We start from the raw sequence: 27,047 nt of genomic DNA, 5'->3' as shown, positions 1-27,047 counted from the left end.
TTTCAATTCATACCTTCAATTTTGAGCCTCCATGCAATTTCGTATGCTACTCATTAAAATGCAGTATATATAATATGACTGAGCCCTTAGGGTGTGCTTGGATTACTAGTATGCTTGTGAAATGAGCTGTCAGTTTGGGAGACAAAGTGCACAAAGGTTGACTACATAATGTTTTTTTTTTTCCTCTTATTCTCTGCTTTCTCTTTGTGCTGCCATTTGCTGTGTGAAACAGACATGCATAAGAAAATGGAATGATTTATCTATCGGCATAAAGTAGATTGCACTTCACATCAGAGCTATGAAAGTCTCTAACATTTATCATGATAAGTGTTTGCTGTTAACTGGTTGTCCTTAAGGAAAATGTAGACCTTGAGAATAAGGCTTTATAGGACAAGGCTGCTCTTGCTCTTTGTATTGTTCCACTAGATACTTTATCAGCGCTGCATGAAAAAGAGATTGTGGGGGAAACTGGAATTCCTAAACACCACATACAGTATAGAATGAAAGAGACTGCTGATGGAGTAATGCATCTGTAGCAGAGAAAATTAAAAAAAGATAGAAAAATTATTTCATTTAGGCTTTAGATTCCCCTTCCACAAATCCTCATGCATTTCCATTTGACAGTGAAAATTAATGATTTTTTTGTTGTTTTGGTTGAGTAAGGCTGCGGTTTGACATGCGACAAGTGCTTGAAATGAATTATGAAACAGAATTTACATTCTGATTCAAGTGTGTGTGCATGTGGCCTCCAGCACGAGTGATTGAAATTACAAGTGCCTTCAATTTCCAACAATTTCAACCTCGTTAAGAAAGACGCTCACCTGCAAGAGCAAAAAATGAGCCCTCTAAAAACAGAAGTGCTCCTCTGCCATCTAAACGGCCTCTTCTCACCACTTGCTTCCTTCCTTTCTATCCTTGCAAACATCTCTTATCCACTCCTATCTTCCGACACATCGTCTTTCCAACCCTCCCACATCTCTCCGATTTTTCTCCTCCACATCCCTTGCAGACACCCATGTCCTCACCAAAGATCTCAAAATCTCTTCACAATTTCCCCTTTCTGCTGTTCTTTTCCAATATATATCTCTTACTTTCTTACTTTCATTGTCTTCTCTTCTGAAGAGCTCTTGACCATCTGTCTGGCTAAACAATCTCTTAAATGAACGATTCAATGACACATGTTTTAAGTCACTTGTCACCTCCTACTGGAGTCATTGAATCAATGAATGATTCAATAACAAATACATGTTTTAAGTCACTTATCACCTCCTACTGGTGTAACACTTTGTAATTAATGTAACCTGAATTAGAAGCAGCAATTTGCTTTCATAAGGTGATTTCCTCCATTTTGACCACTATATTCGCTAGCGTAGACATCAGTGTTTATATTCGAACCATACATTTTTATCCCAGTACTTTTGTGATAATTTGAATTATAGTATTGTAACAGAAATAATGATACTATGTGGTTATGGGAAGCAGGTTCATACCTAAACATGAAAACGGCTCTCTCTGGGTCAGCGGCAGCATGAACACAGATTTGAACGTTCATTGTGATCGTACTTGTCAAAGGTTTAATAGACATTGACATCGACAAATCACTGTGATTTAGGAATAAGATCGCTTGGCTGTTTGAATTGAGATCACAATCTTTTAACAATTAATCGTGCAGCTCTATGCTACAGCATACAACTTTTATGAGCATAATAAATAACTACATCAATTAGTACATACAAAAAAATTATAATAATCACACCACATGAATATAAAAAAATATCTAGTGAAGGCAAACAGTAATTAAAATACAGGATATTTTCCAATACTGGAAAATACAGGACCTTACAGTTTCTCAATAGATTGATAAAAAAGTATTTTGCTAGATGATATCATCTCCAACATAACAGAATGTTGCTATGTAAAAAGAAAAGAAAAGAAAAGATGTTATGGTCATGGTGAACAGGTCATAGCTGAAACTATATCAAGGGATAAAGTATGCAGTTGGAACTGTAGAACTGTCCATTCCATTGCATTATAGCAGATCACTGCATGTTCAGATATGCCAATCATTTATCCAGTCGTGGAAAATAACATTGGCAAAATAAAATGTGCTAGAAACAAATTCAGATTTATTTGACTTTCTTTTGCACTTCACAGCAGATCTCTCTAACACTCTCTTCCTCTCCATCCCTCTAATCTGACCTGCTAGAGCATCCTATTGAGTCCCAGGATAGATGCTCATAGATGAGGTGCTCTGAAGTGGAGTGAAAGAAACTCTTTTCTTCTACACACAGTTATAAGTTTTACCTTGGCAGATATCACATCATTGCTATCTTATTCCATTATATGGGTGGATGAGCATCACATGGAAACCCACTGTTGTGCTTCGTTCAGCATGGGAAGGTCATGTCGGGCCTGATAAGAGGGGGGATTTTCTCTGCCTCAGATTTGGCACAGAAACATCTTGGTTCATCCAAAGTGGCAGAATCTTCAAAGGCAAATCTTATGTGTATAAAACAGTTTCGAATATTTAGCAGAGGAAAGCAGTGCAAAGCATCTGCTTATGTTACAGGGCTGTGAGGTTGACAAACATTGTTTTTTCTTCTTTATTTCTTTTAATGGCCAGTTCAATGGGTAATCGTCACAGTCCACCTATACTGTAGCCCTCAATGAAACAGAGGTTGCTGTAGTCATAGATATACATAATAAAGGCTAGATGTCTCGTCCGCACTGCTGGCCAATGGATGTCGACGTCCGCACTTGGCGGCCATCTTGTCACAGTCAGCTCGCTCACTCGTAACATTGTGTTTTAATGGTGCATGTACTTTTTAAATAACCATAACTTGCTCAATTTCTACCGATTTTCAAACGGGTTGGTTTGTTATAAACGTCAGATATTTAGTTATGGCACTGCATACTTATGAATAATTATAATAATATATATTTCAACATGTTCAAGCATCCAGAATTATAGCCACGTTAATAACGTTTGTGAGAAACCAAACCGTTTGTAAATCCGTCAAGATTTCAGCGAGATAAGAGTATTTGTGTTCGTGCAGATCACTCACCTTACATCAGGTACCACAGAGCCCGCCAGAAAGCTTGCCTGTGACAAGATGGCCACGTTAGAGACTCCTCCGAATCTAGCCTTTATTATGTATAGCTATGGCTGTAGTACACTAGCACCACAGAGACTGGAAGGAAGGTCTAATCTTTGTAATGTTTGTATCAGAGACATGCAAAGCTACTAGAATCGGTGTACTTCGGGACTCTACAGTATGTCTCAAGCACTGACTAACAGGATTCCACTGCTGTTAGTTGGGTTCTTGGACACTACGTTTGCAAAACCTTTTAAGTGTCTAGTTCTTAACGTTTTCTTCTCGATTAAGTTGAACTAAAATATCTTTAAAATGTATACACAAATATATACAGATGTTGTAAATCAACATGTCTGGTTCACAAGCTTTGTGGGGACTCTCCATAGACGTAATGTTTTTTACTGTACAAATGTATTCATTATTCTGTCCCCTTACACTAACCCTACCCCTAAACCTACCCATCACACAATTGTTTTTTGCATTTTTACATTTTCATAAATATATCATTTAGTATGTTTATAAATCTATTTCCCTCGTGGGGACCGCTGGCTGGTCCCCACAATGTAGGTGATCTCAGGTTTTACTATCCTTGTGGGGATATTTGGTCCTCCAAAATGTAATATAAACTTGTACACACAGAGAGACACACACAGACAAACACACATACAGAAATATGGGGTCAGTAAGATTTTTTTAAAATGTTTTTGAAAGTCTCTTATTTCCACCAAGGCTGCAGTAATATTGTGAAATATTTTCCAATTTAAAAAAAAGTTTTTATTTTATTTTACCATGTATCAATCATTCATCCAATGTTTAAATGAATGTAATGTGACAGTGAAGACACTCCAGTCTTCAGTGTCACATGATCCTTCAGAAATCATATATGCGGATTCAGTGCTCACTATTTATTTTCTTATTACTATCAGATTTGCAAACAGTTGTGCTGCTTAGTACTTTTGTAGAAACTGATACATGTTTGGTCAATATTTTTTGATGAATATAAAGTTCAAACAGCATTCATGTGAAATAGAAATATTTTATTTCTTTACTGAACAACATTTGAAAAACATGTATTGCCCTCCCTTTTAAAATGTATTTGAAATGTATTTTATTTTTATTTGTGTATGGTTAGTTGCATTTAGCATTGTCATGTCCCTGCTGTTCATTCAGACCCATTTTTCAGTGCTGATTCACAAGTTAAGAACAACTTTATCATATGTAATGTTCCACGATCCCACAAAAATGGGCTAGTTGTCGGTGAACTGGACCAAAGACTAGAGAAAAGCCTTTTATAATGTCTGGGGAGCGCCAACTCTCACTGTTCCGGATCAATGAATTGCAAATTGGAAGATAGAGACACGAAAATGGCTTCCATCTTTGTGAATTTTCCTCTCATTGATTCCACACTTTCAGCGGCAGGCATTTTGTTTCATATGATGAGTTGTGATGTTTTAACAATAAAATCAGTATCACAAGCATACTCAATAATACATCCATTTCGGTTTCTCTCTCTCTCTGCTTATTCATGAGACAATGTTTGTCTGCATATTTGACAATAAATCTGCTTTGCATGCATTCATAATCCCTCCCCTGACAAAAACCCATTGCAAATGCTCCCTATATTTGCATCATAGCTTCAGGCTATAAGCTGTAACCGCAAAATTCACATCCAATTTAAAACCGTACAACACCACAGCCTATTGAAATTAATCGCACGATCTTGCTCCCCCCCCAACTGTACTCTCAGACCAGAGGCCGTTAACAGTGTACACATGGCCCTTCAGCTGCAGTGATATTGGCAGGGGGCTTTGGTGAGGTCTCAACCCGTGTTCCAGCCCCATGTGGCAGCACACTGACAGATGGGATTGGTGCAGTGTTGTTGTGGCAGTAGAGGCTTACCTTCTCAACACTAACAAGAGTCAAGATCTTACACACTACCCAGCAGCGGAGGAGAAATCTAATGCCGACCTCCAGGATAGGATAAGGAAACAGTGACTTAGTAAGGCTTTGGAAGAGCCAGCTTGGCTGATTCACAGATTTTCTTCCATTTAACACCTCCTATTGTTCTTTTCTGTTTATACTTATCAACATTAAAAACAAAATCTCACTTGGGGCATGTTTTTGAATCTTAAATCATCTAGAACCCCACTTTTACAAATGTATATTGTCGAGAACGGCAGTAATAGCGCGATTCTGCACGCAACCTATCAGATGTACGCTTCTTGTGTGGATGCAAGATGAGGTAATGATGAAAATAATTATATATATATATATAAAAGTAAACAAATACATTTTGATTAAAATATTTTAAGTTTGTGCTACATTTAATGTAATTTTACAGTAAAATACTTTTACATTTACAGTTTTCAGTGAATTATGGTACAAAACAGATATTAATACTTTAATAGATTGGTATATATTTACATTATGTCAGTTAATAAAATATGTTTTATTTCTGTAAATTTAAGTTAAATACGTAAAACCTAGAATGTTACAACCATATTTTTTTCGGTAAATTACTGGCAACCACAGCTGCATTTTTTTTACAGTAAATTTTACAGATTTCTTTTTTTTTTTTTTTTTTACAGTGGGCCAGGTTGTGTTTTTAGGTCTCTAAAATCTAAAATCTTAGTGCTAGCCCAGGTGAGGAGGCTTTTTTATGATTTTCCAAGAGGCAGTAGAAAGACAAGACAGTGAATCATAAAGAGACTATTCCCGCAGGGAAAAAAAGGAGGCATAGAAACAATTCAGCTGCAGACAGCATGGCTTTCTGCTTCCATTAATGCTCTGGGAGGGACCACAAGCTGAATTTGATACAGATAGAGAAGTGGAGAGTGTAATTTGCAAGGCAACAAACATTATATACAAGAAATTAAATAAATGAATAAATTAAATAAACTATATACATACAATTGAACAAATATGTTACTTCTTATACTGCTAATAATCCATAAAATAACTATGTGATAATATTAAAACAAAGGAAATAAAGAAATTGAAGACTGATGTGAAAAATTAAATGAGTTTTCACTTTCTGTATTTTGCTTATATAGGCCTGCCATATCACACAGGCAGGAGTGCAATATGGCTGGTGAACGTGATTTCACCTGGATCAACATGATCCTGGATCAACATCTTTTTTGAACAAATCCGATTTGAGAGACAAGTTCACAGTTTATGTCAAGTTTAGGCTTACAGCTTACAGCCAGGGTTAGGTGCTTCTAAATCAGTCTTATTCACCTATAATTTTCCTCTGATTTTAGGGATAACCTATGGGTGGTATAACAACACTTTTTGGATTTGTACTGGTAAAACCGTAAAACTAATCCATATGAATTGAAAGATTTAGTCCAGTGCGAGAACCAATGAGGTTCATTCTCGTGTGTTACGCAGCACGTTTGAGATTCCGCAAGAACTAATGAGGTTTGTTCTCGCACGTCAAGAAAGTTCGGTTGAGCTTATGTTTTTGTTCGCTGATCAATGTTTATATGTGAATAAAAGCCTGAATTAAATATGTTCATCATATAAAGTGTTCAAGTCTCTTCAGAAAATTTGGTCTAAACAGTCTAATTCATTTGGATTAGTTTTACAATCTCTTTTTGAACTTTTTGAAAGTGTCAGTTGTCAGGTGTCTAAGGAACAGAAAGCTCTCAGAATGAATCAAAATGTTCTCCATTTGTGTTCCGAAGATGAACGAAAGTCTTCCGAGTTTGAAACGACATGAGGGTGAGAAATTAATGACATAATTAATTTTTTTGGGTGAACTATCCCTTCAACACTTGAGGGGCCATATTGTTCTTATAAAAATTTTACACCCCTATTCGGTGCTTATGGGTTTGGAATTATATCGCGTATATGGAATTTGTCAACTTGTGTCATGTGGTGCTCCAGCAACTGCTAAAACACGGATGGGTGGGTTCCTGGGTTATGATGCACAACCATGCACACTATGTAATCATATTGCTGTAAGCCCTTACATCCTCCTGTATATTGTGTTTATAGACCAGATGAGGCAGCTCAACAAAGAATCCACACATTCTATGAATCTAGGTCAACAGACACAAAGGGGTTGTTTTACTCTGTGCAGCAAAGGAAACAGGATTCTCTACCTGCCATGTATCTTGCATCAAACATGCACAAACACAGTTATTTTAATCAGTTGTTAGCCTCGTAGTGAGCAGCATCTACCGGTTGACTTGACTCCCTATTTTAAAACAGTTGTGACTCTCTCCCTCTTTCCATCTGTCTTCCAAACTCTGGCTAACCTCAAACACTCCTGTTTTGTCTATGTTGTTTATGTAGGCTAACTAAATAAATATTTCAGAAGGAGGAAAGACTGTGCAAACATAATAATAATTAATAATAATAATTCATTACATTTATATAGCGCTTTTCTCCGCACTCAAAGTGCTTTACATAGAAGGGGGAATCTCCTCAACCACCACCAATGTGCAGCATCCACCTGGGTGATGTGACGGCAGCCATATTGCACCAGAACACTCACCATACACCAGCTTACTGGTGGAGAGGAGACAAAGTGATGAAGCCAATAGGCAAATTTGGGCAGGATGCGGGGGTTACACACCTACTCTTTTTCTGAAGGACATCTTGGGATTTTTAATGACCACAGAGAGTCAGGATCTTGGTTTAACGTCTTATCCGAAGGACTTTGCTTGTTACAGTATAGTGTCCCCATCACTATACTGGGGCATTAGGACCCACACAGACCACAGGGTGAGCGCCCCCTACTGGCTAATTGTGGACCCTGGCTCTATGCCATGGTAGCCAGTTGCACCATAGACTCATACATGGTGGGAGCACACTGTCTGTACATGATACTTAGCTTAGCTTTTAGATCTTTGAGCACAATGGTACCCTTACACTGATAGCACTTCAGCAAATTGGTGAGTGAAAGTGACTGGTTGCCTACTTCAAGCATAATGCTTTGTGCTAAATGAGAGCCAGTAAATGTAAAATGCAACATAACCATCCAATGTAAATTACATTATGGGTTGCAGAAATTGGATTCTTGAATGCAGCCCTGCATATCCATTTTTAATAAAAAAACAAAACAAAACTACAGTGCCAGACTGTGCAAGACTCAACTAAAAAGGGCAGTCGGATAAATGCAGCCAAGAAACAGCGCTATAACTGCAGGTGTCTCAAAAAACATTGTAGCACAAAGCTTCAATACTGTTCATATAGAGTCCAAACACATCTTATAGCACAACTCAGTGCTTGTCACTTCCTGTTTCAGTTATTTTGAAGGCTAAAAGCCCAGTTCTATATAACCATAAACCATTCATGCATGTAAACTACTTGAAATATCAACAAAGAGTGGCATTCAGCACAAACTATACTGTATAGCTTTTTGTGGAGGATTCAAATGCCCTGAAAAACGCTGCAAATGCAAATGGATTTAGTAGCTTTATTATTTCAATAGAATCCACATTCTCCAGTGAATTGATCCTTTGAGAGCATCAAAACCTTGCTTTGAGGAACAGACAGATGCATGGATGTCCTTGGCTTTAAGTTGGGAGGGAAGAGTGTTCTGGGAATTAATCAGAGCCAGAACATTTGAACTAGCTTAGCTTCAGTCAAATAAATGGGCCACCTAAAACAACACCAATTACCACTGATTAAAATGAGGACACTTGGCTTCTGCTCCTTCTTGGCTCTTCAGTTCCAAACATGCAATGTCTCCGTGTTCCATTAGGCAAATGAGAAAAAAAGACTGCTCATGCAAAAACCTACGGCAGTGAACCCTCACATCCAGGAAATGTTATTTCAAATTGTGCTCATGCTTCGTACAAAAGGTGAACACATCAGTGTCAGAAATTCTCTGCCTCCATTTTGTGAATCCTATTTTCAACCTTGGAAAAAAAGCCCACAGATCCAAAACAAGCCTCTAATGAACTTCTGCAAAGTGCCACTTTTAATTAGCAGAGAAGGGACCTTAGACAGCTCTCAGGCTATGACAAAGCTGTCATCGTTAGCATGACTAAGAGCTTCATGCTACAGCGAGAGTCCCAGAGAGGAGGCCAATAAGACACAAGAGTAGAAAAAAGGATGTGGAAGAGGAGAGAGAGAGAGGGAAGTGTAAAAACAAAATGAGAGAGAGAGAGAGAGAAAGAGAGAGAGAGAGAGAGAGAGAGAGGGGAGGAGAGAGAGAGAGAGAGAGAGAGAGAGAGAGAGAGAGAGAGAGAGAGAGAGAGAGAGAGAGAGAGAGAGAGAGAGAGAGAGAGAGAGAGAGAGAGAGAGAGAGAGAGAGAGAGAGAGAGAGAGAGAGATTTATTATATGATATTTCCAGAAGGATCATTCTCTCCGAAAATGGGATATGGAATTGTCATCGCTCTAAAACCATATAGAGCCTTCCATCCACACTGATTGCATTTATTTCTTGAGCGAACAGACCGAACATTTCTCTCCAATGCATAAACAGGAAGTGCAGTCATACCTGCAGTGTTTGTGTGGGCCGCTCAGGGTCTCGATGACAAAGCACTCCCCGTCATTCAGGCAATAGGCCAGGTCTTTCTCCTGACATGGTTTGAAATGCTCCGATTTCAAAGGCGGAAGAGTTGGTGATGCTGAAGGATAAAGAAGAAAAGGAAAATTGCGTCATGTAACAGATTAAGAGGACAAATATGTCAGCTAGGTGAGTAAAAGGTTAGGTGAGCGGGGGGGTTTTTTTTATCCAAAGTTAAACATACAAAATGTTCCACTTTTTTTTGTCTCACAAAAGAAAGAAAGTCATATAGGTTTGCAATGACATGAGGGTGAGTGAAGAGATCATTTATCATTTAAATGTTTACAAGCATAACAATCCTCTATTACATTTATGTTCTTAGAATATAATGGTATTGGACTACATTGTAATTTCAAAGGTTTTTGAACACAATCTATCAGCTTTCTATTAAGATTACACCATTTTAAGCATTGCCAAGCGTTCAACACTTCCCCTTCCACAATACAAGACATCTCCTCAGATGGCCACAAAAAAAAGTGATATCAAAATATTACCACATAACCACCAGATAATGCAAGAGGCCTCATAGCTCTCTGAAACAAGCTACCAAATTTCTCCTTGTTACTATGTCGTTGTAACTGGCAGGGAGGGGCTGTTGTACAGTGTGCATGAATTTGGTTTGCTACTGATGTATTACTGAAAGATGATAGATGAGAACAATGAAGTAATCACTCTCTCTGGCTTCTTAGAATTAATACAGGAGTCTACTATTTGGGAAAAGACTTCATTGTGATTAATGATGCCAAGTTCACTTTGCTAAAGCCAACATAATAAGGTAACCTTGCACTTATTACAGTCCTCACAACGTGTGCAAGCGTACCTGCTGAAAATCTGTAAACAGAACTAATAATATGCCTGAGAGACTTTTGACTGACATCAATATTAAATAAACTGGAAATAAAGAACATTTGATTACTTGCCATGAATACAGACCATAAACTGAGAGAAGGACAATGGTTAGGTGGACAAAGGTTGCCACGTATAATGGACAAACTAGACATAATAGAATGTAAAGGACATGGTCAATTACACTAAATGATTTTCCATATGGAAAAGATATTATGATATTATGTGCAATAATAATATCTGTGTTAATATAGTATTACAAATATAGTGTTATGTATAAGTATTACAGTATGTCCAATTTCAATTAACTCCTCATTTAAACTGCTTAAAGTTGGGCGATATTATCACAATTGTAACCCTGATTTGAACAAAAACTTCCAGGTTTCATAATTCTCAATATCATCATATAACAAATTCATTAACCCAACCTACCAGTACTGTAGGTTTATTCAACCTTATCCACATACAGTACACTCACAACAAGTTATATATATATATATTACATAGTAATTCTCAACTGCTTGATTGTTTATACCATTGCAAAATGTAAACTATAAAATTGTTCAGAGATATATTTAAAGTTGGATATATAGGATTTCCAATTTTACCCGCATACAGTACACTGACAAAGCAATATATAACTAATCTCCACTGCTTGATTATAGTTGCAAAATGTTAACCAAGTATTATCTAAAATTGGATATATAGTACATCCAACTTTATCCACATACATGCAGTATATGCAATACTAAACAGCAAATCTCAACTGTTTGATTCTTTATTGTCATAAAACTATATCATCACCCAGCTCTGTTCTGCTAAATGCAAGGCATCAAGATATTATAAACATTAGCATCATGTTTTTCTGTAAAGATGCTTTGAAAAATGTGAAAAGTGCTATACAAATGACTTGGCTATATACTGTACAACCTGACTCGGCTTGTTTGTTTGCATTCATTCAAATTATCCTTGTATATGTCAATTAAACAAATTGATTACAAAATATCAATATTTGGTTAATTGCAGATAATGACTGCTGAGTAGGAAAAAACGTTGAAGATTGAATTTTATTATTGAATCCTTATTAAGTTATGTATGGGTCAAAGAGCATGATTAATTGCATTCTTTATATAATTGTAATATATAAATAAATAACAAAATCAACGTTGGTTTTGCAAGATTATTCTGCAGTCAGTAATAAGTTTGTCTGCGTATCAGCTGTGGGTGATGATGTATTCATGCTCATTAATTTTCAAAATATGCACCAGGTCTTCTGAGGCTAATTTGGCATGCGTTCAGGGTGCCAGGTGATAGAACGCTCCAGAGGAGGATCTTAGAACCTTAATAAATAAAACTATAAATGTTTTTAATAAAAACTCAATGCATTTTCCAATAATTGCATCTAGGTGCATTGCCAGACCTTTTGACAAACTGCTGTCGAAATCAATGCAAAGCGCTTGTGCTTTGTGTTCAAAGCAAAAAGGGTTGAGCAGTGGACAAGATCTCTATTAGTCATCCCTCAGAACACTGATGATATTGATAACAGCTTAGTAGCCCATCAGCCTCATTACTGAGTCCTTTCCTTGAGATTCACAGTGGGGCTGGTTTCCTCCAGACTGTCAGTTTCCTCTGTCAGGAGGTGAGATAGGGCCAAGTGTCTACGAGATTGGAAATCTACTCAGACCCTGACATCCCCTCTGTCTTAGTTTGTTTCCGTGGGCCGAGGCAGGTGTGGGGTGTTAAGGGATGGGGTTCCCCAGGGCCAAGCACTGATGCCGTCTCTCAGATGTGACATTCCCCCAGAGTGCCTGGCGGCTTGACATACAGTGAAGGTCACAGCGAATCGATTAGCTCAGAAGCAGCAATACACACATGGGACAGACAGTGCGGACAACACTCTCAGAGTTAGCTGACGATTTATGCGTCTCACTGAAACGATGGCTTAAAGGGATAGTTCATCCAAAAATATCAATCATTTACTGACCGTATCCCTTTAAATACTATTACTTAATGTCATATTAGAACTGAAACCCCAAAAATTGTCACAAGACAAAACTGCAATATACTTTTACTTTTACTTGTTTATATATATATATATATATATATATATATATATATATATATACTGAAAAGTATAATATTTTTGAATCAACAGTATGCCCATATGCACACCAAAATCAGGCTAAGGGGCAAATATCTATTCAGGTGTTGAGCGAATTTTGTGTAAACCATTTATGATCTTTACCAGCTAAGAACACCATTTGAAGCATTTCAAATATTAGGCATAATCATTGTACGATCTAGTGTAAACGCAGTGTGAGGCTTTGAAAAACAGCTAAGGTATTCGGTAAGGACTTGGTATCCATGAGTCTCTCTCAGTGTCCTGTCCATTGCTTTGCTAAGCTGAGCCACTCAGATATTCTCGTTCTGAACAAATGCATCAAAAGCTTGAGATATCAGAGAAGCAAGTCAACAAAATAGCTGCTTATCTATGAATACTCATTTCTGGCGAAATGTCAAATCTCTGATGGAGCTTCAGCATCCCAGCAGCGGAGATTCACTGATACAAATCTTTTCAAAAAAAGATCACAGTTTACAAGCTGAGGCTTCAATAATTTGTTTTATCATAGACGTGATGTAGTGAATAGCTAAGCTCCACTGGCCTTGTCCTCGTAGATTTGAATTCCCTCATTACATAGCACGTGTTGACAAGAAATGTCAGACAATACTGACAATCTCTCTCTGGCTGTCTTATTATCACACCTATCTCTCTCCCTCCGTTTCTCTTCTAAATGCAGAGGTCAATGGCAATTTCTTGTCACCCAAAGAAGACCACCTCCCATGCCATTAGTTCAGCAGGCCGCCCGGTGCCTGTGGTCCCTCTGTTGGCTGACAAGCTCAGGGCTTTGTTTCTCTGGCCAGTCATTTATAACGGCCCTCAAGTCCCCCTGCAGCACAATGTTCTGGTCTGCAGCCATGCCAAGGTGCAAGTACAGAGCAGGGCCAATAGGAAAAAACACAGGGAATAAGTGTCAGGAATGATGGATGTGACCAGAGGAAGAGGCATTCAGTGGAAAACAATACAGCAAGCAATGGAATCTGGGAAAATGTTTTCCCATAGGAAGGAAAAATCATAAATGAGAACTTTTTATTTATTTATCTGAGACAGCAATGAGATTAAATGGAGACTTGCTGAAGTCTCCTGCCCCTCACATGTTTGTCCGGAGGGGGAAAAAACTTACTTATAACAACACCAACTATTATTATAATTAATAATAATCTCTCTTGTTTCTTGGTTTCAGAAGAGATCCCGACTGTTCTCAGATTATCCAAAATCCCCAAATTAGATCATAAAAAGTCGATAGAGAGATTTTAATACCATCTCAAACACTCATAATCATATTATTACAAAACCAATTTGTTCTGTAATATCTAGATTATCCTCACCAGGGTGCCACTAGGGGGTGCTAGGGGGTCTGTAAAATATGAGGAAAATTACGTTAATATGCACTTAATGAAATAGTATTAAAATATTTGATAATACTAAAGACTGGTCAGAAATTATAACCATGGTATTCTATAGACAAAATCATTTTTATCAGTAAGAAGAAACCAAATCTGCATGATGTTAAACAGACAAACAAACAAACAAATAAATTCTAGATAATAATTTAACAATTTTTTTTTAGTACAAAGCATAATTATTATTATAATCATGATAATATTATTATCATCTTTGAATAATAATGTAATTTTTTTATTTTTTATTTAATGGATTTTATACAATAAAATGTATAGCTGCCTTTATTTTACCATATCATCAACCCCCCCCCCACCCCCCCACCCCCACTCCGCAAAACATAAGCCGCGTTTCCACCTCGGGAACTTTCCCCAGGAACTAGGAACTTTGGGCTGGTACTCGGTGTGTTTACACCGCAGGAACCAGGGTCTAAATGAAGTTCCAGGTAAATATTTCCCCCTCAGAAAGTCCCTGCTCGCGAGGTAGTACTTTTTCAAAGTTCAGGAACTTTCGGGGGTGGGACTTGTGCGCTGAACGTGCTGATTGGTTGTGTTCACGCCGCATATTGACTGGAGGACTCCACGCAGCATTCTATTTTAACCGGCATTTTTAAAAATCTATTGCGGTTCGTGGCTTCATGCATTAAGAGTTGTCTGTCTGCAAATATGGAATTTAATTATAAAAAAACACTGGACCGACGACGAGGTTCAGGCTTTATTACGCGTATTTGTGTAACAGGACATTTTCTGCGCGTTCGTCCCAGCCGTCTCACATTCAATGTCCGCAATACATCACAAAAAACTGCAGCACAGTTTGAATCTCCTCCATACTTATTATAAATGTGGCGCTCAAAACTGATTACTGTGCGTCGCAGACTGGGGGAGCAGTCGCGCACAGTTTATAATCTTCCCGGTACTTTAGACCGCGGTGTAAACGCAGAAAGCAACCGGTCTGGGGCAAAAAAAGTTCCTGGGAAAAAAGTTCCTGGGACAAATTGTTCCGGGTAATTTCGGTGGAAACGCGGCTATAGTAGCTGCTACAGTACGTGAAAGGATTCTCTCACTGTTACCAGAGATATGAATGTTCTGCCTTATCTTGTACAGTACCTGTCTGATAGCCACACCCAGGAGCCTGATACGCATATCAGCACACAGTATGATGTAGGACTGATGATAGCGGCCTCACTCAGAGTTATTCAATAAAGATAGCAAGTCTCCTTCACTCCCTCCCCTTATGCAACATCATTTATCTTCACAATAAAATCTGTTAAGCACCCAGCATCCAACCAGGCATAAAGGCTGACCACAGCCAGTGTGGTACATATGTATCACGGTGTGTCCGTGTCTGCGTGTGTAGCCCTGTGGTGAAGCACACTTCTTCCTGCTTTATATTCCGATCAATTGCAGTCATGCAGTGGAGTAAAGGCGATCGATGGACGGCATGCAGGAAAAAGCTGATACACCAAAGGATACAGAGCTATGTTAACCGAGAGAGCGAGAGAGAGAGAGAGAGAGAGAGAGAGAGAGAGAGAGAGAGAGAGAGAGAGAGAGAGAGAGAGAGAGAGAGAGAGAGAGAGAGAGAGAGAGAGAGGTGGAAGGAAGTGCATTTTATTCCTAAAAATGATGGCTCCAAACGTGATTCGGCCAAAGAAAATTGTGATTATTTTGACCAATCTTGTGAATTTGACTTGAACCACAATGTGATAGATGCATCTCATGTTGTTGAAACCACAACAGTGTGCGCAAAGATTACAAAATTACCAAGCAATGACTTGTCCCTTTTTCCCCTAATCCTGGACTGCCAATAGAAAGAGTTACTTTTAATTTATGTTGACACACAGGATGATGCAGAACAGAACTGGTTTGACGCTATAAGAGAGTAAAAAGTAACCCTGTTCTCTTTGCATTCTCATACTAGACTCAAAACTCTTTTTTCACACCTTAGTTGTGACAGAATCATATTTAACTCATATAATCATATAATACTATTGTAAAATATTTATATTGATTGGGTGTGCAAATATATTATCATTATTATCATCTCTCAATATTTTAGTTTTATCTTTAGTAAGGGACAGTGACCTGGTAAAAGACACACTAGGTCACATAATTATTCTGATTTTATTGCAATTAATTGTGCAGCCATAATTGACCCTTCACAGGGAGCTTGATTGACAGGTAATCTGACCAATCATACTTCGCCATCCGCCATTTTGTCCAACAAAGCAGTCAAGAGAGTTAGTAGATTAACATGGGAGGATGCACTGACACCTTTCCGCGGTTAAAACAACATTCCTTCTTATGTTCATTCATGTTTATTTGATGCTATAAATGAACTAGAAGGAAGAGATGATCGTTTCATGAGCAGCTTTAACTGAGGCTCCACAGCGACCTGTCAGACACATTAAAGAGCCACAAAACGGTATTTATTGTTTAAATTTTTTTTTTAAAAATGACCAAATTTGAAAGGTGAGACTTTGTTCAATATGTTTAATATCAAAAGTAACCAAAAAGTAACCTGGTCCTGTCTGTCAGCACGTTGTCAGTCACCTCCCTGCTCCGCGATGTATTTTTCACTGTGTGAGAACATGATGGGGCGTGAGAGCGGCGTAACGACAGTAACTAAGGGGGGCGGGTCTTTGCGAACGGTCATAATACATTTTTTTCCAACTCTAAATTCAAATTGTATATATTAATACACTAATCAATATTAGTGTGCCAAGTGGCTATGTTGCCTGGAAACGGCAAACAACCTACAGTTACTGGAGTATAATCTCACATAATTCTGATCATTATGTACACTGTTCAGAATTGGTTTCTGTTTTCATACTGTTGCTGCCGGCTGTAAATCAAACTATAACCCACCCGAGTCTGTGATTTTATCATGTTTTGCATCAATGCTAATAACATCTCTCTCCGTCATAAAATCACTGTAATGCAAAGCCTCTTGTGGCTTATTGCTTTAACATCACCCAGTGTCTAGAAATGGCGTCTATCTGCTCCGCACACTCTCACTCACAATGGCTGCTGTGAGTCGGGTGTGTGCTGTGCACTGCTGCATTGCAGATGTTTGGAATGGCAGTCGAAGTCTCTGCTGTGACGGAGGACACAACACGCACTGATTAAACTGACAAACGTCTTGCATGACACGTGGAGCGTCTGCACGCCTGAAAAGAGAGAACTCTTATGTGAGGAGAATTAGCCACTGCTAATGTGATCTTTTATAACATAAAGAGTCTTATGTTACTTTGGCTGGCATCTCAATAGCTCCAGCCATCAGCTCTTTGTGGGCAGGCGGTCTTATGTGTCCAGCTGCTGTTGGACAAGAAAATGAATCTCTCTGTCCGTTATGAAAACACCCTTTTTTTCCACAGTGCATCTCAAATGCCTGCTCTCTCTCTCTGTTTCTCTAACTCTCCAGAACTCAGAGCTGGCGTTCATCCAGTCTAAACATAACCCTCTTTTCATACATTCTATCCCCTATCACTCGCTCACTGTCCATTCATCCATCCATGCCATGTTCTCCTGGCCCTGGTCCAGTTCTAACAGCATGTTCTGTCTTGATTAGCATTTGGGGTAAATATCCACAACTCCAGTCCCACAGCTAAAGAGCATTAGCCTCTTTAACAAACAGACAATCCAGAGTGTATAAAGCACTCATCTATAGGTGCCAGGATGAAAGCAAAGCTGTTGGGACCTCAACCTTTCAGCCCATCCCCCCCCCCCCCCCCCCCCTCCTCCCCCCCTCTCCCCCTCTCTCTCTCTCTGTCCCACTTACAGCTTTTCTGTCTATTTTATCTGCTGGCTTTGTAACACTTGGCTTTCATCATAAAGCACAGAATTAGACAACCTCTCCTGAGAAAAGCTTGACAACATACATTTTTCCAAAGACATAAATATGTAACCCCAGGTATAAATCGCTACAGTTTCCGGGTATTTATACATATATATATATATATATATATACTAGAAGTGTGTTACAGGATTTAAAAAGCTGAACATACCTCCAAATAATGTTTTCGCCTACATTTTTGCCAACCCTGCTGAAGTTCTTCCCAATGTTGAGCTTCATTGGAAGACCTGCATGACTTATCAAAATACAGGTGTATAAATGACCAAAGGTTTTCAATGGCTTTAAGGTCAGGGGACTGAGGAGACCACTTAAAGACTTCAAAATGCTGAGCATGAGCACTTTCATTGCGGGAAACTTTGTTGCATGGACAGTGTGTTTGGGATCATTGTCATGTTGGAAATTACACATTTGCTCTCGAAATAAATTGGAAATTGGACCGACTTCCTTCCAGCACCTGCTGCAGACATGCGTCTCCAATACAATTGTTTCCTGTGCTGTGCTTAATGGTGCCACGCATGCATTCGGTATTAAAACACGCCAGTCATCTCCTACAAACATATCTGACACCATCCAGTGATATACAGTAGGTTGTTAAATTTTGACTTGTCGGATTGCAGAGCATGGCTCCAATCTTCTACAACCCAGTCCTTTTTTTTCTGACAAATGGAAGGTGTTTTTTTGCAGTAGATAAAATGAATAAATGGTTTCTTCACTGATACACAAGCTCTCAATCCAGCCCCTTACAGCCGTTGTCGTACAGTTCAGGATGAAATTGGAGGTTGGAGGTCTCATCCGGATCTTCAGAAAGCTGTTTTGAGGTGGTCCCACATTCTAGTGATTTTCATCCTCCTGTCAAAATGCTCACTAGTCTTCCTTTACCAGCTATAGCACTTTACATTCTGCATAGTAGTGGTCTCGCTCTTCTTTAAAAACATTCTGTGGACATCGTGACCATTCACATCCTGCACATGAGCAATACCAAAAACCAACTGACCAGATTTTTTAACAATATTTTTTTTTTGGTTGCAGAGGACAGCTTATTCCATCTGGCCATTTTCACTAAAACCCACAAAATAACATATAATAATATTGCAACTACTTGCCACATAGTGATTTATTGAATTACAGGCCGGGAATGCAAGCTTGGTATGACCACTTGGCCAAAAATGGCCCAGGAAAAATGTCATTACATCATGACAAATTATATACTAAAACTTGGAATGCGTAAATTAGTTTTACACGCAGGCACAACTTCACAACAGACATCAGAAATCACTTTTGGCCACTACTGTATATTACAAGATTTTTTTTGTCTGAAATGTCATTTTAAATGTCATTTGAAAATAGTAAAAATTACTCCATAAAATGAAAGGATTTACGATAGATTTACGTGCTTGCACAATATTGCGGAGCAAAGTCACACCACCTTTCACCTGTTTTGATGTTTTTTGAAAGCCTTTTATGCTCACCACAGCTGTATTTATTTGATCCAAAAATACAGCAAAAACAATACAATTGTGAATTAAATATTATAATATTTTTTAATTTTATAAACTTTTTTCTTTTTTATTAACTTTAAAATGTAATTCATTTCTGTGATGAATTTCAGCAGCAATTACTCCAGTCTTCAGTGTCAAATGATACTTCATAAATCATTACATAGTGCTCAAGAAACAGCTTGTTATTATCATAAGTGTTGAAAATAGTTGTGCTGCTTATGTTTGTCAAAAACATGATATGGTACTTTTTTTTGGTATTATTTGATGAATAGAATGTTAAAAAGAACAGCATTTATTTGAAATATAAATATTTTGTAACATTATGAATGTATTACTGTCACTTTTGATCAATATAAAGCACATTTGATGAAAGTATTCATAAAAAAAATAAAAAATAAAAAATCTACTGACCCAAAATGTTGAGCGGTAATGCAAGTGGATTTTAAGAACTTAATCCACTATATATTTAGTTATTTCACCAAGAAACCTTATCGATATACCTGCAGCAATGTATTGCTCAAAATAACGTATAGTCACATTTTCTTATGAGACCAGGTACAAATTAGAATAAATGCACATATTCACACACCAATATGCTCTTTGTTGAGCTGACTAAGCAATACTGGACACAAAATGCTGTCCGAATTCAGAGAAATCCTGGCCGCCAGTATTTCAAGAGTGGGTGAGAATTGGGACCTCAGGCCCCTTGCCCTTATCTAAACCTAAATTCGTAATTCATCTCCTCCCTGAAAGAGGACGACATCACCTTTCATTTGAAGTGCACAGTGAGTGGTGCTTGTGACTAATGCTGAGATACTGTTGTGATAGACACAGTCGTAAGTGAAGAGCAAACCAAACTGTACACCTCTGAAAGAAAATGTCCTATCTCTGGAGTATGATGTGTGCTCTCTAAATGTCACACAATGTGCTCTGTGCACAGAGACAGGTGGCACTGCAAATGATTCGCTTTGTGAGGGAGACTGGGAGCTTTTAAAGGGGAAACACTCCTGATAATTAAACTACAGATTGCTGGATAAAGTGCATTTTGAGAGCATCAAATATTCTCTACTATCCAATAATGGGGATGTCCGGTGCATTACACCAAATGGTTAATCAAGACAAAACGTTAAAATAGTCAATTGTATGCCAGCTGTAAATTTCACTCTCCCAAAAAGATAATTTTCCTTGTTAAGAGTCAATATAATGTCACGTTAATTTGTTTGTGCCCCCTGGATAGCATTGTTTTTAATGCCTAATGCAATTTGGTTACACTTTATTTTGATGGTCCCTCAAATGTCATTACATGACTGACTAACTTTGCAACTACGCCAACTTATTCTACTTACCCGAACCATAACATCAAACCCTATCTTCGACCAATACTCTAGTGAGAGTTAGTTTCCATGTAGTTGACAAGTTACTTATAGTTATTAGAACGTCTAAAGTGGACCATTGAAATAAAGTGTTACCCAATTATTGTCATATATTACAGTTTAAATTTTCAGCAGCCATTATTCCAGTTTTCAGTGTCACACAATACTTCAGAAATGATTATCGATGTTGAAAAAGTAGCTTGTTTATAATATGAGAACTGTGATTATTTTCTTTCATGATTATTTGATGAAAACAGTTATTTATTAACAGAATAAATTTTAAATATATATTTTTTGGGAAATAATGCCTCCTTGCTGCGTAGAAGCATTACAATCTTTTTTTTTAATCTTTTTTTTTTAAAGTATATTTTTTCAATTACTGACCGTAGTGTGTGTGTGTGTGTGTGTGTGTGTGTGTGTGTGTGTGTGTGTGTGTGTGTGTGTGTGTGTGTGTGTGTGTGTGTGTGTGTGTGTGTGTGTGTGTGTGTGTGTGTGTCATATATTGTTTGACTCATATATTATTTATTTATTTATTTATTGTAATTTCGGAAAACCTTTCACTTGTTCACTGCGTTGATGAGCAATCATTCAAAGTTCAATATCACCGTAATGACTCATGAGTTCTCAGAAACCCTGTCAATACTCAATTTACTGGAATCTCTCACTAAACTCAACATTGATTATTCAGACAGACGCCTAGTTGGGGGTGAAAATTCACTTCTTTCCAAACATTGAGGTTGAGACTTACTCCTAAACAAACAGTCACAAAATGCCTTTACTATATTACTAATACATCATAAATTCACAGTAATTTATAATATTGGTTCAAGAGTGTTTGAACACTAGTTGTTTTCACACAACCATTCAGAACTGGGTAAGTGTCCAGACGTTTCTATGATGTTTATTTTAGGATCAATATTTCAGGGCGTTTGATGGTATTTTTTATACAGATTGATCTGTCGTGAGTTTTCTCTCCGGAGAAACACACAGTATAAGACTCGCCTTTATCAGACTAAAAGACATCAGAGTGTCAGTAGCTGTGTAAAAGCAAAACTGCATCCTATAATCTGCTAAAAATCCTCTTATGTCGTACCAGAATATGAGTACGAGATGACGACGCATAGAACAGCATATCAATTGCGGTCCCTCTCCACCTATCTATCTCTTCCTGCTCTCAGCACAAAGCATATCTCACTGCGATTTCCAGGTAGGACAAAATACAGTGGCCTGTCACCATTCATAACAGGCAACACCCTTAAGGAATCTTTCAACACACGTTCACAATGACTTCTTCACCTTCCCGAAAGCATCGTCAAAAATGACAGACAAATCTGTCTGTTTGAGCACATATCCTTCCGGAGGGCTATAAGCTCTGGGTTGAGCCACCAGAGGACTTTATTCATCTGGAAACGCATAGAAATGTACACAGAATCTGTCGTATAGAGTTTTTACATCCATGCGTGGGAAGAATGGCTGCTGTGAATGTGTCCGACATGCGAGGCGTCTGCGGACGTCAGCCAGGGGGCACATGATGAAATCATCCTAACAAATTTGAGAGGAAACTGAGTTTCATTTCATCACCTCCACAGTCCTTCCTGAATCCCCTCATGGTTGTGTTGGCTGTCTTCGCATGAGAGCAATAGCGTGAATTTCTTAATTAAGCTCAAGAGGAAGTTATTACTTTTGGGACAAGTACAGCTCTGTACTTACTGCTATTACCTCAGTCTCTCAACGTATGTGATAATGGAAGAAGGAGAGAAAAAAAGAGAGAAAATAAAAGAATGTGTTTTCTGTTCACACTCTATTCATTTCGGTTTCTAACAGGTTGTGCAAGCACAAGGACTGCCGTTCTTTCCGACGGTAAAGTGGGACAGGCATTCTGGGGCTCTTCTGATTAAGGATAGGAAGTGACACATGGAGAGGTACTTGCTGTGTTGTGTGCCAGATGATGATTTGTATTGGCAAACACAAGGACTGGGAGGAAAAAGCGTAAAAACATTGGGAAAAAACGTTCAGGCAATTGAAGTGCATTCTGGGATGCATTCTCAGATGAGCAGTAGAGGGAGGGCTCATGAGCTCAAAGGATTCTGTTTTTCTCAGAAAAGCACCAATCCAATAACGGGCCTGCAGTACAATATCACGATTCTGTATCAGATGGAAATTAAGATTTTCATCCAAAAACATATTTTAATATCTCTCTGGTTTGAATGTGATATGCACCGATGGCCTTCCCTATACAAATTCAAGATACATCTGGATTCACTGAAAAATCAAATGGACTGCAATGAAATAAGGGTGATGGATCAAAAGGAAATCCTAAAACAATGGGTTGTAGGCTGTGATTAAAAATTCAGAAGGTGTTTGTGTAAAAACAAACACAAAGCAAAGCAGATCATTCCTTCTATCCTGCACCAGCAAAACATCACTGATGGTCTTATTCCGGAGGATTCCATTATTCACCCATCCTAAACTACACTTGTGTCAACATTAAAATGCATGTGATTTTTTTTACTTCCTATGGACACCAAAATGAGTTATTTGCTTTTTAAAAAATGTCCACACCATAAAAGTATAGTAAAAGTAGTCGCAAGAATAGTGTAAAGCGCAATAATTGAATTTCATTGAATAAGATTTGAGAGCCATGGCAGAGTGAAATATTTTCAGCATTTCTTCAGCACTTATTCTGTTCTTGCACACAAAATTATACACAGTGCCGTTTAAAAGGTCCAGAATAAAAGCCATTACAGTGATACTTTATGGCCTGACAGTCATATAATGGCAACAACATCAGAAGAAAGAACTCCATTCTATGGCAGTGTTTGTTAAATCTGCTTATCACACGGTTAATCACAATACAGATGTTATCTAGACCCTTCATTATGTTCATTTTCTTAGTGAGTTCAGTGCAAAAATGCGGTAACAAATTATATCAGAACTATTAAACAAGAGGCAAGTGCCAAATACCTCTGCCAAACGGCCTCTTCCCCTAAACGTGAAAAGCCATTTAACAACTACAAACAATCTCAAGCATGAGCTGCTTCATTCTTGATAACGCTGAGATGAAATCATTTTTTTTTTCCTCAATTAGATTTTCTTTCTACTCTCATTTTGTGTGAGAGACTGGATAGAGGCTGACATCTCTCATGCTTTCTAAGTTTCATGAGGCCTGATTCTTGCGTGAGGGAAACAGAATCCTTTAAATGCAATGGCTTGATTACACAGAATTATGAATCTATCAGAAAATGTGATCAAAACAAACTTAATTAGTCAGAAGTTCTTAAATTAGTCACAACTTCAAACTTAAATTATGAGCTGAAGCTAATCCCAAGAGCAGATAAAGAATTACACCTATACTTCCCAACACTATAAATAATGATAAATGCTTCAAGTAGCCTAATGGTAAGGAGTGTGTCTGCATCCGTTCACTTTATTCATGCTGTCTACTAGTTATGACAAGGGAGCCTCTGTTTCTATGCATCACACTGGCAAAGGACAGCAGTCACCAAAGAATAAAACAACAAAGGCACCCAGGAAGCAGAGACCTGAAACAGGACATGGCTGGCGGGGAATTAGGAACGACAGCTGTGTACCATCACTTCCTGCCAACATGCCTTAAAAAAGATGTTCAGTGAGCCTGAAGTTCTTCTGGAAACAAGTCATTTGTTGTGTTCTCGTTTTGCAGTATTCTAGTTGATTTGGAGGAGGATTTGACAGGGTCTCCCATCACTCAATGATCATCTTGACTTGTCTCACTGAAGGATCACCCTAACTAACTTTTCCCAAGCACCCTCTGAACTCCAGGAATAAGGGTGCTGTCAAACTGCTGCACTCAGTGTCCGGTCTCATTCTCAACCACTGAACCTGTACTAAAATAACACACACACACACACACACACACACACACACACACACACACACAGAGAGAGAGAGAGAGAGAGAGAGAGAGAGAGAGAGAGAGAGAGAGAGAGAGAAAACACACACACACACACACACACACACACGCACGTTGTGTTTCCATGTTTTATGGCAGTGGTATTCAAATGGCAGATCAGTTCAGTTCCAGAACCCGGCTTGATTTCATCCGGCCGCGGGACACAATTGCGGCATTTTACCGTTTCTACAGATTAAAGTGATTTGCGCGTCAAAACAATGGAGCAGTACACACCACAAGCGCTCAGGATTGTTTACGGCAATGATCTTTCAGCGCTATGTCCTATAATATTTGTATCTAGAGCTAAACATTAATTCAAGTTCTCTCTATCTCTATCTCTCTCTCTCTCTCTCTCTCTCTCTCTCTCTCTCTCTCTCATGATATCCAAGCACAGCAGTGCTCTAATAATGCACTTTAAAAAAAAAGGCTCAACAACAACAAACAATGTTTTTGTGGTTCAGTTCCATTCACTATCTTTCCAACATGCAGTGAGGCAGAAAAAAAGTCACATTGACTGTTTGTCGGTGTTATTTACACAGCTGTTATTGATTTTGTCACATTTGTGATGTAAGGATGAGTATATTTTGAAAATGATCAGTTAGTTCAGTTGATTATAGCCCTTGCTTCATGTACCAAGTGTTATTGTATAACATTTCCTACGCTGCAAAGTTTACTCTATTGACTTTTATTGTAAAAATTATACAAATTTAAAATGAAGAAAAAACATGACCAATCAATCAAAAGTCCCCACATACAAAGTGCTGCACATGATGACAGATCAAGATATTTAGGTAAAATAATGAAGTAAATTAACTTAAGTTAGAAATTACTTCTGCCTTTGTAGAAATTATCATTATTATTTTTTCAACCAATTTTTACAGTGTATTTTGTGTTTGGGAGATATGACGGTGGGTTGCGTCAGCTCTCCTCTGCTGCTTTTCTTTATGGTGGTGCTGGGATGATTTAAGTGCAGAAGATACAGAGAGTTGTATTTCTAAAGAAAGCCCATAGGGAACTCAAGAGCGCATGCCTGTCTTTGTACCAGCTGGCAGTTCAGGGCTCAGAGAACAAAATAGGGCTAAAGAGAGCGGAGCTGCGCCTAGAATCATAACAAGCAGTCAATAACCATTATAAGCTGATAACAGTCCCTATGTCCTCTGTGACAGATGTCTTTTTTGAACAGGGAGCCATAGGGGGACACAACAGGAGCACAGAGTGCTGTAACAAATATAATGTGTCCAAGGAGAGCGGGTCCAAATGGACACCAGTATTGTGGCGTGACTTTGTTAACTGTAGGTCAAATAGAAAGACCAGCTTAAAGTCCTTAAAATAAACTGTTCAACAAAGTTGAATTCTACATAAGTTCTGAACATTTCTGCCAGTTTTTTTTAAGTTTTTTTTTTAAAGAAACTGATGTGAATTAAATTTTAAGCATGACACGTCACTGAATCTCTCATTTTAAACCTAGAAAATAATCCAAATATTTCAGAAATTGGTATCTTTTTCATTACAATTAAAATTAACACGCTTTCCAACTACTAAAAATACGTTTAAGTGTTTCAAAATGGTGTGTAGTCTTCATAACAATCTAACTTCTCTAATAGCACAGCGGAGCCTTGATAAAAGCATGGAAAAAGAAAGAACACATTGACTCAAACAGCTCACATGCTAAAACACACACGATTGCAGACAGATTCAAATGGGATAGCAAAATGAAGAGTGACACAGATACAGAGAATATAATTATACTCAAATTATTTCTATATACATTAAACTATGCTAAAACAGGAGCCAATTGAGACAGAGAAAGCCAAATGAGAGGTGAAAGATGGTTAGAAAGGGGGAAAAATAAGAAAACACACACACACACACACACACACAGACACACACACACACACACACCTCGAATGTGCAAAACACAGCATACCCTTTAAACCATCTTCTCCCCTGGGGATTTAAGCTATTTATTTTCCCAGCATTCCTATCATCAAATCTCTTTGTGAGCAAAGCCTGAGAAAAATTACCTCTAAATAATTCCAATGGTCTGCCGTAGAAAGGTTAATGAAGCAATTAAAAGTCTCTTTGGAGAATTAAGAGGAAAGAGAAATCAAAAGTGATCAAACAGAAGTCAGCAGACTCCACTTCCTGGTGCCGTATCAGGCCACAGGTACAAATTTATGCCTACTGTGTAGGGACATGAAATGTTTGCTGCGTGGTGAGTTCTGTGACATCAGAGATTTGTCATGCATCTCTAATGTCATTAATCTGATGCTATTTCATAAACCTTACATGAACGTCCATGTTTAAGCCAAAAAAATATCAAATTTGACCCATAACTCGATTATGACCCATAACTCGATTTTGCCTGAAAAAGAAGTGAAATCTGGAAGTGATATTGCATGTT

General features: G+C 38.1%; 1 protein-coding gene across 6 annotated transcripts in view; it reads right to left on the bottom strand.

Moving 5' to 3' along the window:
- nrg3a (neuregulin 3a) overlaps positions 1-27,047 on the bottom strand; it is a 303,942-nt gene that overhangs the window by 103,294 nt on the left and 173,601 nt on the right. For 4 of the 6 annotated variants that reach the window (XM_079636193.1, XM_079636196.1, XM_079636195.1 and 1 more), the window contains one exon: positions 9,554-9,683. The exons of 1 other annotated variant lie outside the window; for it this stretch is intronic. In XM_079636193.1, the coding sequence (XP_079492319.1) occupies positions 9,554-9,683 (130 nt within the window). Of the gene's footprint in view, positions 1-9,553; positions 9,684-13,915; positions 13,942-27,047 lie in introns of those variants that run through there. One more of the 6 variants, XM_079636198.1, reaches the window with a different exon arrangement.

Source organism: Phoxinus phoxinus (genome assembly GCF_949152265.1).
Source record: "Phoxinus phoxinus genome assembly, chromosome: 14".
In the NCBI taxonomy this organism is placed as follows: domain Eukaryota; kingdom Metazoa; phylum Chordata; class Actinopteri; order Cypriniformes; family Leuciscidae; genus Phoxinus; species Phoxinus phoxinus.
Note: the sequence above shows the minus strand (reverse complement) of the source record. Positions and strands in the feature narration are given on the sequence as shown.